Source organism: Brachyistius frenatus, unplaced genomic scaffold (assembly GCF_029030835.1).
Source record: "Brachyistius frenatus isolate BFR_SWC_R1_liver_20210118 unplaced genomic scaffold, ASM2903083v1 Contig_11, whole genome shotgun sequence".
NCBI classification, from domain to species: domain Eukaryota; kingdom Metazoa; phylum Chordata; class Actinopteri; family Embiotocidae; genus Brachyistius; species Brachyistius frenatus.
Window position 1 is genome coordinate 4,149,111 of NW_027210610.1, and position 15,261 is coordinate 4,164,371.

The 15,261-nt window shown below is 39.7% G+C and overlaps 2 protein-coding genes across 3 annotated transcripts in view; both read right to left on the reverse strand.

Annotated features, from left to right (window-relative positions):
• The window catches only part of LOC138617029 (elongin-B-like), a 247,018-nt gene that overhangs the window by 197,235 nt on the left and 34,522 nt on the right, over window positions 1-15,261 (reverse strand). The gene's annotated exons all lie outside the window — the stretch shown is intronic.
• Window positions 1-15,261, reverse strand: part of ngfrb (nerve growth factor receptor b) — a 34,727-nt gene that overhangs the window by 15,620 nt on the left and 3,846 nt on the right. For both annotated transcript variants that reach the window (XM_069691633.1, XM_069691632.1), the window contains exons 2-3: window positions 13,847-13,988; window positions 4,722-5,081 (exon numbers count right to left, since the gene is read on the reverse strand). In XM_069691633.1, the coding sequence (XP_069547734.1) occupies window positions 4,722-5,081; window positions 13,847-13,988 (502 nt within the window). The remainder of the gene's footprint in view (window positions 1-4,721; window positions 5,082-13,846; window positions 13,989-15,261) is intronic.

A 15,261-nucleotide genomic window follows, 5' to 3' on the forward strand; every position in this document is an offset into this window, starting at 1 on the left:
GGAGATTGTAACCCAGGTTATTCAGTATTGCTACAATTACTAGATATATCGGAAAAGCCTCAAATGCAAGTTATAGCTAAATGCTACAAATTACTGATATTACCTGAGAGTGGATATAGCCTCGGTATCAAAATTTCGGATGACAAAGCATTTTCTGATGGTAAATAGTACTAAGGCATTCGGTCTGTACCATAAAAGTATTGAAGTTCGGTACCCAGCTCGAACTGTGAATACCCAAGTTTAATAATGTTTTAGGAGCTATAAGTGGATTCTTTGTACAAATATTATGGCAGAAAGCAAATTCAATATTTTGTTAGGGAGAAGTTTACTCTGTACAATTGAACATTTCATGACTTGCCCGATAAATGAATTAACATTTTCTCATAGATATGTTAATTAATTGTAGCCCACCAGCATACGATGTTCTTCAAAACATATGAAGTTGTAAATTATTTGTACCTACACATAATTACTTAGCTTTCTTTGCTAATATATGACAACACTGTAGATGTCACTTTGACAGGATGATTAATAATATCTTTAGTTTTAATCAGCATCACTTGCCCCACTGTTGTTTTGACCCCTGAAAGGATTGAGAGAATTATACCATGTTGTTCAGTGCACATCCCCAAGGGGAACTCAAACTGCTTGATCATACCACACCCACCCCCTCCTCATACAAGACTCCCATGACCTTCAACCTTTGACCTTGCTTGCTGGCATGTGGAAGAGTGGAAGTCATATCACACTTCTTTAGATAAGGATCTTGCCTTCCAACCCTGAACTCCGTGGGTCTAGTCTGACAAAGTCTGGTCAGTATTAGCATGTTTTACCATCAGAGAGATATGAAGAGAGGTTTTTTTTTCCTTGTAAGACTCAAAACATAGCATTAATCCCTTTGGAGGAGTAGGAGGAAATTGGATCCCCCCCAAGATATCAACTGAGCTTGTATCCACATAAAGAGCTGCTAAATCATCGCGAGGACATTCACCACTAAACGCAAATATATTCTAAGCAGCAAAGAAGTAAATCCAGTTTTCTCTCTAAAGATGACCTATAGTATTGTTGAGGTGATGTTCTGGTCCATCCACCTTCAGTTAAATTATTTCTCAAATGTCTCTACTTGCTTTTAATGGTAAGTGGCCTTCTGTGTGTCCCTCCACCTTCCTGACTGTGTTTCGCCTTCGGGCCTGTGTCGCCCGACTCCACAACATTAATGGATATAGACGTCTGGCAGCATTACAGATTTGTAAGAGCTGATAACTCTTGTGCTTCAGTAAAAATATTATACTAGAAATAAAAGGCGCATGATTGGGTTAGAGTGAGGAATAACATATGACAATGAAGCCCAAACACAGTGGGCTGTAAGTAATCATGCCCAGAATCACAGCAAATCTATATTCATCATGATGTATACTCGGTTAGTTATCTAAAGGATGTTTTAGGATTGGAGTTCTGGCTCCTTGTATCTTGATCTTGGATGAATCATCCCTCCAAACACCACACTTCCTTCACAGACCACAATTTAAATCAAGCTGCCTTTAAGCATCATGCTCAATGGCGATGTTTTTTTACAGCAGCCGCGCACTTGTTAGAAAACATCGATACATGTTGTGTCCACTCTTCCTTATCAAATAACCTTTTCTTTTCGCGATATACACTCCCAGGGTTTTTTTTTCTATCTGGGCAGACACTGCAAGAGTTTTTATTCTTGTATGTTGCAATAACCATTATTATGGTAATCTCTCTCTATGCACTCTGTTACATTGTACAGTTTTATGACAGGTTACATTGTTGGAGCCTGGCTTTGTCTGTCTACCACTGAAAGCTTCAGTCTTCACTGTGATTATAGTCCGGAAATCCTGTTTGCACGAAGGTTTTCTCAGCCACTCTAAAGGGCAAACAAATCAGCAACCAGTTGTGCTGGCTGTGTAAGATGACAGTGAAGTCAAGGGTTTGTTTTGAAACGTAGTTTCAACAATGGCGGTGGTGGTAAAGCTAGTTGAAATGATATAAATAGTTGTAGGAACTGCAGCAGATACTGAGGAGTTGAAGCCAGAGTCTGCAATGTCTGCAATGGTCATTTCCTAACATGGTGTTTCACTTTGCGTACAAAGGGGGAGGGTCTCTGTTGTTTACAGCTTGGTGAGTTTCGGTGTTCAACACACATCATGTTGTCTATCCCCAGTGAAGCGTGTTCAGACCCATATATTCACACAGTGAATTTGGGTCTGTTGATACCAAGCTAATGATATTGGACAGGTAATTAGAAAAATGTAAGTATTTACATATGACCTATTACTGCATGGCAAAAACTGTTTATTTTGTGGCTCTCACTTTCAAAAGATCCCGCAATTTCAATTCAGTTTCATTTATATAGCGCCAAATCACAACAGAAATCATCTCAGGGCACTTAAGACAGTAAGGTCCTTACAACAGAAGCTTATAAGATTATAGAGAAAAAACAACAACAATTCAACAAATCCCACGAGCAACAGCTGTAAGGAAAAACTCCCTTTTAACAGAAAAAAGAAACCTCCCACAGAACCGAAGGGGAAAGCAGAGAGAGAAAAGAACAGCAAATAAAAATATATTAAGCACAACCTACATTCATTTCTCTGTCTGTTTTACTCATTACTAGCTCCTTCAAGTAGCCCCATGGGCTAAACCAAAAGCACTTGAAGGCCAAACATGATCATGGGAAAGGTACGATAGACTTCCTTTAGCCTGAGACCGACTCGCCACTGTGATAACAACATCCTTCGAACCACTGCTCCAACCGACTGCATCACTAATCAACAGACTCCTTTTATTGTCATCTCACAAAAGCGTTGATTTAATCTGTGAGGCATCAGATCATCGGAATGAGCAGTGACTGCAGTCATAAGGAATTTGTGATTTGGAGTGTGATACCCACAGGGTGCAATGATATAAAAGAAATTCAGAGCCCTGTTCAGAGATATGACCTCGCTCTAAACCCTCTACATAGACAGAGTGTGGTCTTTGTATCTTTGGATGGGATGAGTCGGTGAAGACAATGAGACAAGTGCTGGCGTGGCATTTAGGTCGATGGGCCAACAATGTCTATAGTGTGGAACTGAGATGATCTGATTATGTGGCTGACAAAGTGGATGTCGGCGTGCGTTGTACTGTCCACTCAGTGCTGGACAGCGAATATGTCCTCACATAGATTCTATTCACTTCATCATGACCCCTGGGCAACGCACCCCATCACTCAACTTTACTCTCGACAGAAGTCCATGATAAACTTGCCCAGTGTTTAGATAGGGTCATCCCGCAGCCATTTGTTAAATAGCTGAAAAATAAATCTCTAAACAAGCAGAGTTATTGTCGTATTAAAAGAATAGATCAGTTTTTGATCAATTTCACTTTTTTTTTCCGTCCAAATCAAAGTAAGAGTCTTATGAAGGCCTCATCTCTTTGCGTTCTTGCTGAGTTTCACAAACTACTGTTTAATGTTCAGCTCACCAAAATTACAAAAAACATTAAACCATTCAAAAATACTCTTGAAAACTCATTAATTAATTGTTAATAAGTAGTAAAGTGTAAAGTATCAGCCTAGTTAATACACAGACCTCCATGTTAAAGGTGTTTGTCAGCTGCATTTTTGTTGTTCTATGATGTTGTTGTATAAATGAAAGCCATGCACCTGAGTGTGTGATGTTTTGAAACAGTAAAGCTAAAAGAAACAAGTGAACATATTAGGAAATATGCTTACTATGCTAAACTAACAGGCTACTGGCTGTAGCTTCATATTTACTATATAGTGTGGTGTAGGATCTTCACATCTAGGAAAGAGTATTTCACAAAATAAGAAACTTGCTTTAACTTTACACATCTAGGTTGATGAAAGCGTCCATATGACAGATTTTGTGTAGGATGAAGCCTAAAATTGTGGTATTATATTGGTTTTATATAAACAGAACCATGTAGCTGGGTTGTTTTAGAGCAGCGATTCCCAAACTAAGGTACGTGTACCACAGCTGGCACGCGAGGCTCCACAAAAGTCTTAAGGAAAGGCCAATAATTGCACTCCAACTGGCCCACGTCGAAAAAACTTGCCATTTGATTTAATTTGTTTAAAAAAAATGTATACATACATCACATTATAATGATGTAAAACTGAGTTGTTAATCATTCAGATGTTTTAGAGATCAAATTATCTGTGCAAAGCCATCACATTTGACATAACAGTAACGTTGGCTTGATACAGTCAGATTTGAACTCCCCTGTTGTTAATTTAGGCAAAGTGGAATGAGTTTAGTTTTTGAAGAAAAAAAAAAACAGTCAAGACAAGTTGCAGCGCCAGACCTGACAGTTCAGAGGAGATGGAGTGAGCACTTCTGGCAAGAGCTGTAAATCTCGTTCCACTGTAAGTGTATTAATAGGGATACGGTCGGAATGACAAATAAATGAACCTTGAAACTTGAAATGTATTCTTATGTTGCCTTATATTGTTATCACTTAGCCTTTCTGGGGTATTGCATGGTCAAATCAGTAGAATTTTATTTAATAATTTTTTTTTTGCTATCTGCAGTTAGTAGTGTTAGTTGAGACATTTTGTTTGGTACAAAGCAGCACATGGTCTAAAAAGTTTGGGAACCTTTGTTTTAGTGTATCGGGACCTTAATTTGATGATACAAGTAAGTACACCATGATCTGCAGTATTTGACTGTGAAAATGTGAGCTTACTGTCTTACCTTGACAAACTGTGTCAGTGACAGAGGTGCAGGTTTGAAGCACTTCATCCTCGTTGTCGCAGGATGTGCAGGGGATGCAAGGGTCTCGAGAACTTTCCTGGTCCGAGTAGGTGTCCCCGGTGCACTCCTCACACATTGTGTCATGGCTGAGCTCACAGCTGAGCAGCATGCCCTGGCCTTCAGGACATTTAGTGCAGGGTTCACAGCGCTGCGATATTTCATTTAGGTAGTAGCCGTAGTTGCACACACAAGTGGCGTCGTTTGAGTCGGTGCAGGGCGTGTCCATGCGCAGTAGACCTGTGCATTGTGTGCAGGGCTGACATTTCTCTGTGTGACTGAAGTTTTCTGAGAAGGTTTCACCTGAAAGTTGAGAGAAGAAAATGGACATTGAACTTTTTATCTGACCGACAGATGTCTACTGTTTCTTTAGCATCCCTTTGAAAGCTAGGTCCTTCTTGAAAAAACAAAAACACATTCAAGAAAGAAGTAATCTTCTTCAAAGTGCTATGACGCTTCAAAGCCATAGCACTTAGCCACCCACTCCTGCTGCTGATTGGTCCGCCCTTCAGAGTGGCTGTGCAAACAAAGAGAACAGGGTTTCCAGACCATAATCATGGTGAAGAAAACTGAAGCTGTGAGCTACAGTTTGGTTCAGCCAGACTATGGACATCTTATGGTAACACCAAAATCACAAGAGCCAATGATGTGAATGCTGTCCACTGTCCACTTTCAATAAAGGCTAAATGTCAATTCTGTAGGCTTGTGCAATTTTTCAATATTATGTCAATATCATGTGACTAGATACCGTCTTAGATATTCTAAGTGATTCTAAGTGCCCCTTTTTTCCATGAGCAAATGTGAATTATCTTTCCTAAAATCACATAAACATAGAAATTCAGTTTTAGGGTTAATGATTCCAAGAACAAACATGAGCAGCGACCACAATTTTTTCAGATAAATAAGTTAATTACATGACATGTGTTTCATAAATGGTTTGAATACATGTAAGATTTCCTGGGACAGACATATCTGCAAAGGATGGAATCAATATTGCATGTTTTATGGAATTGTATTTCGACTGGATAGAGAACTGGGAAACACACTAAATTATGCAACAGACCCATTTGTAAGAGCAGCTTGTGTGTATGTGTGTGTGAGAGACAGAAAGAGAGGGAGATGGAGGGGATACACTGTGAAAGTACGACCTCAAAATATTTATCATAAAGAGTGTCTACATTGTTGACAAGCATATTCTGTATAAATTCTGGCACAAAGGCCAAAATATTATCCAGTTTCAGCTTCCGGCTCTCATGGATTTGCTGCTTTTCTTTGTCTAATGCAATCATAAACCTAATATGTTTAGTTTTTAAGTGTTGGTTGTACAAAATAATAATCTGATGCCATAAAAAGTTGGGTCTTTAGAAATGGTAGTTGGCATTTTTACTAGTTTCTTATATTTTATAGACAAAACATTTTACTGATTAATCAAGAAAATAATTTTCAGATTAATCCACAATGACAGCAATTATTATTAAACGTAATATAAGATACTATATCGTCTGTTTATGGTCAAATGTAAGTTAAAAGGTGTCTGTGAAATTTTGGAAGACAGTAAAAGAATCACAATTATCCAGAGCCATGGGATATTTTTAAATGTGTCATTTGGCTGACCAACAGTTTAAAACCTAAAGATATTCAACATATTATCACGGAAACCAGAAAATATTCAAGTTTCAGAGGCTTGAACCTGATCATTTTCAGGATTTGGGTTTGAAATCGACTTAAACTATAAAGCAATAATCAAAATTGTTGCAGATTGCTGTCATTTCAATTCTGATTTCAGCACCAAACTAAACTAAAATAAACTAGTATTTGGCAGGAGACTTTGAGGCTGTTGGCCTGCAGTCTCCGTGTAGACCCTTTGCAGCGCAGTATCTCGGAGCATATCGAGTTTTACGCTCTGCGTCACTGGCCCACCAACCTTGCCGAATGCTCAGATGATGCAGAGATTGAAACAGAGATGAGGAGAGATAAACACTGAGACAGAGACATAAAGCAAAGAAAAGAAAGCAGAGACGGTGTCATTTGAGAACCAGATGAATCCGGGTGTGCAGTTCCTTCTTAAATTGATGGTGTCAAATGTGGCTCCATCACATTTTTGCTTAATTACATCTTCAGAAGTGGACTAACTGTCGTCCCTTCTCTCTATGTGGGCCTGTTGGTGTCCAGTCATATAACCCACCTCTATTCCAGTGTCCTGCAACACCCTCCCCATCTACTCAAACAGACGCGCGCACACAGACTCCCCTCACTCCCCCTCCCTATGAGTGCTCTCAGAGCCATTATCATAATGCCATGCATCAATAATGCAAGTCAATACATTAATAACACTAGCCTGCAGCAGCGAGAGAGGGGTTGGAGGGGTTAGAAGGGGTTGGAGGAGGAGGAGGGGGTGATGAGGTGCAGGGAGGAGGGGGAGTGCAGATGGTCTCCTTCTGGCTCAGCATATCATATCATAATAGTACTTTCGCTGCTGGTCCAACATTCAATCCCATGCTTTGTTTTCACCACCCATAAAAGGACTCCTGACTTTATCCGCTCTGGCTACTGCGCAGCTTGTGGTGTGTGTGTGTGTGTGTGTGTGTGTGTGTGTGTGTGTGTGTGTGTGTGTGTGTGTGTGTGTGTGTGTGTGTGTGTGTGTGTGTGTGTGTGTGTGTGTGTGTGTGTGTGTGTGTGTGTGTGTGTGTGTGTGTTCTCCTGGACATGTTTTTGCGTGCGTGCGTGTGAACTATTAACGGCTGGCTGAGACATTCGCCTTGTCTCCATTCCAGCTGTACAGCTGTACTTGTTCTGTTTCATCTCCACTTATCTGCTCATTCATCCAAACTCCTCCGTGTGTTTCCGCCAGCCGTCCTTTTTAGCACTCCAACCAGGCTCCTGTTAACTATCTGTACTAAATAAAGCCTGGACACTTTTGGAAACACAGTCTGTTTCTTACAAGGCGATGTTTGTGCATGAGAAGCTATCAGCTGACGAAGATATGCCACCGGGGGGGTGGAAGTTGATGTTGAGAGAAAATTAGGCGGCAACATTGTCATAAATAAAATGTGCCTGTTTCATTAATTTTTCTAACCCTAGAGAGGAAAACTAAAATATTTCATAGGCCAAAGATGCAAATGAATATTTCAGCTATAGTTCAGGAAAACTGTTAAGCTAAAACAATCTGTTCAGGTAAAACAATCCTGATTTTAAACCTCTGTAATTGACAGTTTGATGAATCCAAAGCCCACCTGTAATAAGCACGCATGAGCGCACCCACAGATGGGCGCACTGTTGGTTGTGAAACCACTGTGGAGGTAAGTTTACTTAAAATAGTAAATAATGTAGCCTAGATTTTTTTTTTTTTTAACACTTTTAGTGCAGTCATCAATATAATCATGCAATTTTCATCAATTATATGACCTTTATTTAACCAGGTAAAATCAATTGAGAACCAATTCTCATTTACAATGATGACCTGTCAACACAGTCCACACAGTGACACAAACAGCACAGATACAAAACAGTATAACAAACACATGAGGAAAAGGCTAAAGACAACATGGGTAAATGAATAAACACTATGTACCAATTATTCTAGATTACGTGTCTAAAGTGTTTTTGTCTGATTTCAGTCACATGTTCTGGCAACTGTTTCACAATAAAAGCCTTGTGAAGGGTTTCTGTCTAATGTAACACTAGAGGGCTTTTAATTTGAAATGGATACATAATGTGTAGTGTTTTAACTTTAACAGAGCAAATGGTAGCAGATAAAAACGAGGCTTTGAGTTGACATCTTAAATCAATCGATAGACCTTAAATGTCAAGATGACAACTTTGATTAATTAATTTGTTTTTCTTGTCTCTATTGCATGACAGATACTTAATAGATATTCATATTCTTAAGCACTTCAAGCACTCAAACAGATAAGGAGAACTAAGAGCATTTTAGTTCCTCACTAAGAAGAAGAGAAGAAAATCTATGGCCCGCCATTCCAGTGCGCTCCAGCAGCACCACATTTGTGACCTTCACGACATGATCCACGTAGAAGATTTAGAAATTTAGAAAAGGCCATGTTTGTATCGCAGTGCAGAGCTAACTGTTATTCCAGCTTGTTTAGCTATAGCTTGTGGTAAGCGGTTAGATTTGTACTTAATTGTTCGTACTTTTAAACATGTTTTTTTGTTTGGGTGTTATGAGAGAAAAGGCTTTTATGATGAACAGTAACGGTTGAAGTTTTTGGTTGAAACTTTCTTTGATTGCTGCAGTTGTACTTCCCCCAGTCTAATAATATAGTAAAACCTGGTCTCTGATTTAGTGTCAGGCCTAGTTACCATGGAGCGGAAATACCACACAGTGAAAGTGTTTGTTGTGAAGGGGACTTTTTTGTAACCTTCAACACCACAAATAATGTGTGCAAACCAAACATGCTGACATTTGCAACTTACATAAGAACAGACAAACACTCCTTTTTTTTTTTTTTTATCAGTTTCATGCTCTTTTAGTACTGCTACTGAATTATTGGTTCTGAAGAGGTTAAAAAAAGAAACCAAACATTTCATAGTGTTACCAATCCCTGTTCAGGTCAGGGTGTAGGGTCAAATTATTGGTAGAGGATTGATAACCAAACTGTAAACAAGTTGTTTACATCCCCTGTCCCATCGTATTACAGATCTGATCTAATAATGTTTGATGTGTTCTTAAAATGTCATTATGACGTTATCTGATGATGGAGAGTCATCTTAGTTGCATGTCTCTCTCTACGTCTCTGAGTGAGTGCAGAACCTGTCTGACAGTTTTGAGAGCCTGTCGCTGTCTGTTGGTTCACATCCAAGCACAACAGGCATTATAAGACTGATAATTATCACCCCTGAAAAGATCTATGTTGTGCAACAGAAAGCAGCAACCCGCCAAGCCTTCTCTTATAACACTCCTTTTGAGCCTGAATAGAGCAGAAGATAATTTATGATGGGCAGTTCAGAGTTTAACGTGTATAGCTATATTAGTAAGATGTAACTCTTCAGTTAAAAAAACACTTATAAAAGCATATATCATTTCTAAGAAGCCCTACAAATCCACAAGACTAATTTATCCAAGTCCTCACTCTCTCTGACTTCTCTCACGACCTGCAGACTGAATCATTTCTTGACTGTGGGGCTCCTTGGCTCGTGGTTTGACATCCTTCACTGACCCACGGAGGTTTACAGCTACTTCCTGGCCTGGACGCAGGGAATTCATACAAGGGAAAACTCTGGGAACCTCGTAGGACTGGCTGTGGACCAACCCTGGCCTCTGTAGGCTGATGGTGACCTTAAACCTCACATACAGTGCATCCGGAAAGTATTCACAGCGCTTCACTTTTTACACATTTTGTTACATTACAGCCTTATTCCAAAATGGATTAAATTCATTTTTTTCCTCAAAATTCTACACGCAATATCCCATAATGACAAAGTGAAAATAGTTTGTTTAAATTTTTTGCAAATCTATTAAAAATAAAGAGCGAAAATATAACACGTACATAAGTATTCACAGCCTTTGCTCAATACTTTGTTGAAGCACCTTTGGCAGAAATTACAGCCTCAAGTCTTTTTGAGTATGATGCTATAAGCTTGACACACCTATTCTTGGGCAGTTTCTCCCATTCTTCTTTGCAGGACCTCTCAAGCTCCATCAGGTTGGATAGGGAGCGTCGGTGCACAGCCATTTTCAGATCTCTCCAGAGATGTTCAATCGGGTTCAAGTCTGGGCTCTGCCTGGGCCTCTCAAAGACATTCACAGAGTTGTCCCGAAGCCATTCCTTTGTTATCTTGGCTGTGTGCTTCGGGTCGTTGTCCTGTTGGAAGATAAACCTGGGGAAGGTTCATCTTCCGACCCGAAGCACACAATTTAATCAATTTTGGAATAAGGCTGTAATATAACAAAATGTGGAAAAAGTGAAGCGCTGTGAATACTTTCCGGATGCACTGTAATAGAGTTACTAAAAACCTTTAAAGTTAAAGAAGACCTTAAATATCTTTTTGAGCCCTTCAGTCACCAGTCAAATCTAAACCTACAGTGCTTACCATCTTATTCACTGTGATATAACAACTTGTCTGATCTTCCACTGCAGTTTTTTTTTTCTGTTTTTGTAACAACCTTTGGAGCTGGTCCCACTCTTGTATCCTCTCAGCATCCCTGTTGTCATTAAGTCTTTCATTCGGACACAGCTTCTCTCCCTACATGGTAAAGGCCAAGAGAAGGGCAGTAATGCTGAAGAGCAGATATATCTGGCATCTGGTTTACTTCAAAACAAGCATCTGAATCCACTCTTTACATTAAAACTCAAATCTGATTCGGGACTTAAGACAGCTTCAGATGCACTGCTGGTTACCCATAGTTATTCCTCAACCTTTAGTCTGATCCAAACTGATTTTGAAGTCTGATATGTTGGGTAATCTCACAAGCTGTGATCTTTTTTTAGCTGCACCATGAGACTCTAGGGATGGTTATATCGGTTGCTTTAACACTTAAATCCAAGCGGACACATCTAGACAAATGTTTGATGGAATACCCTTAAATTCGGGGACCCAGACAGTGAATCCTAATGACTATGGTGGTTTTCTGACTTTTCATGAAGTACCTCCGGCAGATCAAAGCTTTATCCCATTAAAAAAAATCCCAACATCCTCCGGATGGATTAGCACAAAGTTTGTTACAGAGATTTATCACTCAATATGTCGTAATGATTTTGATGATCCCTGGATTTTCTCTTAACCCCCATGAGGTGGATATTTTTGGCTCAGAAATAAATGTCTGTTTCGATGAACAAGGAAATTTGATACAGACTTTCATATCCGACTCAAGATAAAGTATAATAAATCTTTAGTGGTATTATACAAATACCTGAAACACTCATGACTTCCTCATCATCTGTTTGTTTATTGCTCACAAGTAAGCAGTAGCATGCTAACAAACTATGATTGAGACCATTGTAAACATGCTGCTTCACATCACTTGGAGGATGTCATGGAGCAAGTGGGATAAATAAAACTGCAGCAACCTAAACTACTGTTAACCAAAGGCTGTTAATGTAATATTAATACAAGGTAGCTTTGCAAAAACTACAGAAGGCTATTATTATGTCCAGATTAATTCATTGTGTTATGGTCCAGCAACACGATTTCTGAATAGTAAATCCAACTTTGGAGAATTATACATAAACGGCTTTTTGAACCATGTGTTGTCTCCAGGGACAGGAAGTACAGTGGAGGGTTTCTATGAAAAGGAAATAACTTACAGAGACTGTCAGCAATCTAACATCTTTATGTGTCAGATGGAACACTAAATTACAATCAGTGGACATCAGAACTGAAGCACCGAACACACGACATACTGACATGGCTACTCTGCATTAAGGAATGTGGCCACTACAGCTCGCTCATATAAGTTCAAGAAAACATGTGCTTTTGTGTACTGCTGCATGACTGTGCATTTATGTACATCGTAAATTATCTGCCTATGTATATACAGTGGTGTGAAAAAGTGTTTGCCCCCTTCCTGATTTCCAATTCTTTTGCATGTCTGTCACACTTAAATGTTTCAGATCATCAAACAAATTAACATATTAGTCAAAGATAACACAAGTAAACACAAAATGCAGTTTTTAAATGAAGGTTTTTATTATTAAGGGAGAAAAAAAATCCCAACCCACATGGCCCTGTGTGAAAAAGTATTTACCCCCTCCTGTTAAAACATAACTTAACTGTGGTTTATCACACCTGAGTTCAATTTCTCTAGCCACACCCAGGCCTGATTACTGCCACACCTGTTCTCAATCAAGAAATCACTTAAATAGGACCTGCCTGACAAAGTGAAGTAGACCAAAAGATCCTCAAAAGATAGACATCATGCCAAGATCCAAAGAAATTCAGGAACAAATGAGAAAGAAATTAATTGAGATCTATCAGTCTGGAAAAGGTTATAAAGCCATTTCTAAAGCTTTGGGACTCCAGCGAACCACAGTGAGAGCCATTATCCACAAATGGAGAAAACATGGAACAGTGGTGAACCTTCCCAGGAGTGGCCGGCCGACCAAAATTACCCCAAGAGCGCAGCGACGACTCATCCAAGAGGTCACAAAAGACCCCACAACAACATCCAAAGAACTGCAGGCCTCACTTGCCTCAGTTAAGGTCAGTGTTCATGACTCCACCATCAGAAAGAGACTGGGAAAAAATGGCCTGCATGGCAGAGTTCCAAGACGAAAACCACCGCTGAACAAAAAGAACATTAAGGCTCGTCTCATTTTTGCCAGAAAACATCTTGATGATCCCCAAGACTTTTGGGAAAATATTCTGTGGACTGACGAGACAAAAGTTGAACTTTTTGGAAGGTGTGTGTCCCATTACATCTGGCGTAAAAGTAACACCGCATTTCAGAAAAAGAACATCATACCAACAGTAAAATATGGTGGTGGTAATGTGATGGTCTGGGGCTGTTTTGCTGCTTCAGAACCTGGAAGACTTGCTGTGATAAATGGAACCATGAATTCTACTGTCTACCAAAAAATCCTGAAGGAGAATGTCCGGCCATCTGTTCGTGACCTCAAGCTGAAGCCAACTTGGGTTCTGCAGCAGGACAATGATCCAAAACACAGCAGCAAGTCCACCTCTGAATGGCTGAAGAAAAACAAAATGAAGACTTTGGAGTGGCCTAGTCAAAGTCCTGACCTGAATCCTACTGAGATGCTGTGACATGACCTTAAAAAGGCGGTTGGTGCTGGAAAACCCTCCAATGTGGCTGAATTTCAACAACTCTGCAAAGATGAGTCGGCCAAAATTCCTCCTCAGCGCTGTAAAAGACTCATTGCAAGTTATTGCAAACGCTTGATTGCAGTTGTTGCTGCTAAGGGTGGCCCAACCAGTTATTAGGTTTATGGGGCAAACACTTTTTCACACAGGGCCATGTGGGTTTGAATTTTTTTTCTTAATAATAAAAACCTTCATTTAAAAACTGCATTTTGTGTTTACTTTTTCACACCTGTGTGTGTGTGTGTACTGTACGTCCACATGACATTCAAACAGCTGCTTTTTGTGATACTCACTGTCAAGGCATGGAGCGCAGATGGTCTGTGAGACTCCACATGTTCTGATGACGCCCTCACCGGGCTGACACTGCATGCAGCATTCTCCACTGGTTGTATACTTGCCCGAAGAACAATTCTCCTTATTGGCCAGAGCCCCGACCTGCCGATCAACAAGAGAGGTCAAGCTCAGTATAATTTACATTCAGCAGCAAACACCCAAACATGACTTTATTTATTGTCTAGAAAGAACCAAACTTTATGTACTGTCTCAGTCCAAGCAGTGTTAAGCATTGTGCAATGTGAGCACTTCAAAAACCATTAAACCATTTTTAGAGGCCAGAAAAAGCTAAAAAAAATAACCAGTATTTCACAAGAAAAAGCAATTGAATAAAAGAGAAAATAAACAATACTCTGCAAAGCTTTTTTTTTTTTTAATCATCTTGCATGTCCTTAGATTTATTTTGGAACCACTAAACCGGTGTTTCCCAGCCAAGTGGGTCAGGACCCTGGAGGAGGGGGAAAAGCTAAATCTGAACCTTTGTGAGATTATTAATGGGATAGCCGCACAAAACGGACCGTTTTCCAAGTTCTCACTCTCTTTTCTATGCTGTTGTCCTATGTTTGTCCTTATCTGGCTTTTAAAAGCATTCAAATGAAACTATCTGCGCAGCCCAAATCCTTCTGTGGTTGAATTGCTTTCAACCTGTAGACACATGGGACATGTAACACAAAGTCATGAAGAGGCACTGCTTTCTTTTAAAGGATCACAACCCAAAAAGTTTGTAAAACTACACCTTTAACCACGTAAGGCTCACTTTAGCCTTAAGCTGAACTTTTATGCAAATACTTTATGTGCATTTATAAAGTACCGGCCAGAGATAATGACAAAAAACAAAATCATACATCCAGACCAAGTACAGCTGGTCCTCTTTAAATTCTTTAAACAGTAACCTGTTGAGTGGTTTATCTCTGCTGTTGACAGGTAAAGATGTTAGTGCATGCCTCTGCTGATGCATAAATGCATGTGTACGCATTTTCACACTCGTGCCAGGACGTGTCTTTTCGTCTGCGTTGGGGTGAGACCTTTAAGTGAGCATGGCCTTTAACATTATATCATACTAAATCTATCCCTTCTCACAGTAGATATACATCTTGATCTCCAAAGCAAACCTCTATAAAAGCAGTGATTGCCCTCTGACACAGAGGAGAAGTCTGCCTTTCATTCTCTCCAGATTCACAAGGAGAGATTGTCTCAGGCCATCATTTATGAAGTCAGGATGTTCTCCTGGCGGGCACTGCATCTCTCTCTGGTTGACAGACAGGCTGCAGATCAGAGGTCAAAAGAAAAACTGTCTTTGACTTGTTTTGATCTCATTAAACCTATCACAAGTTCAATTTCAAAGTATGTCTCATCACATGAGCAACATCTGAGT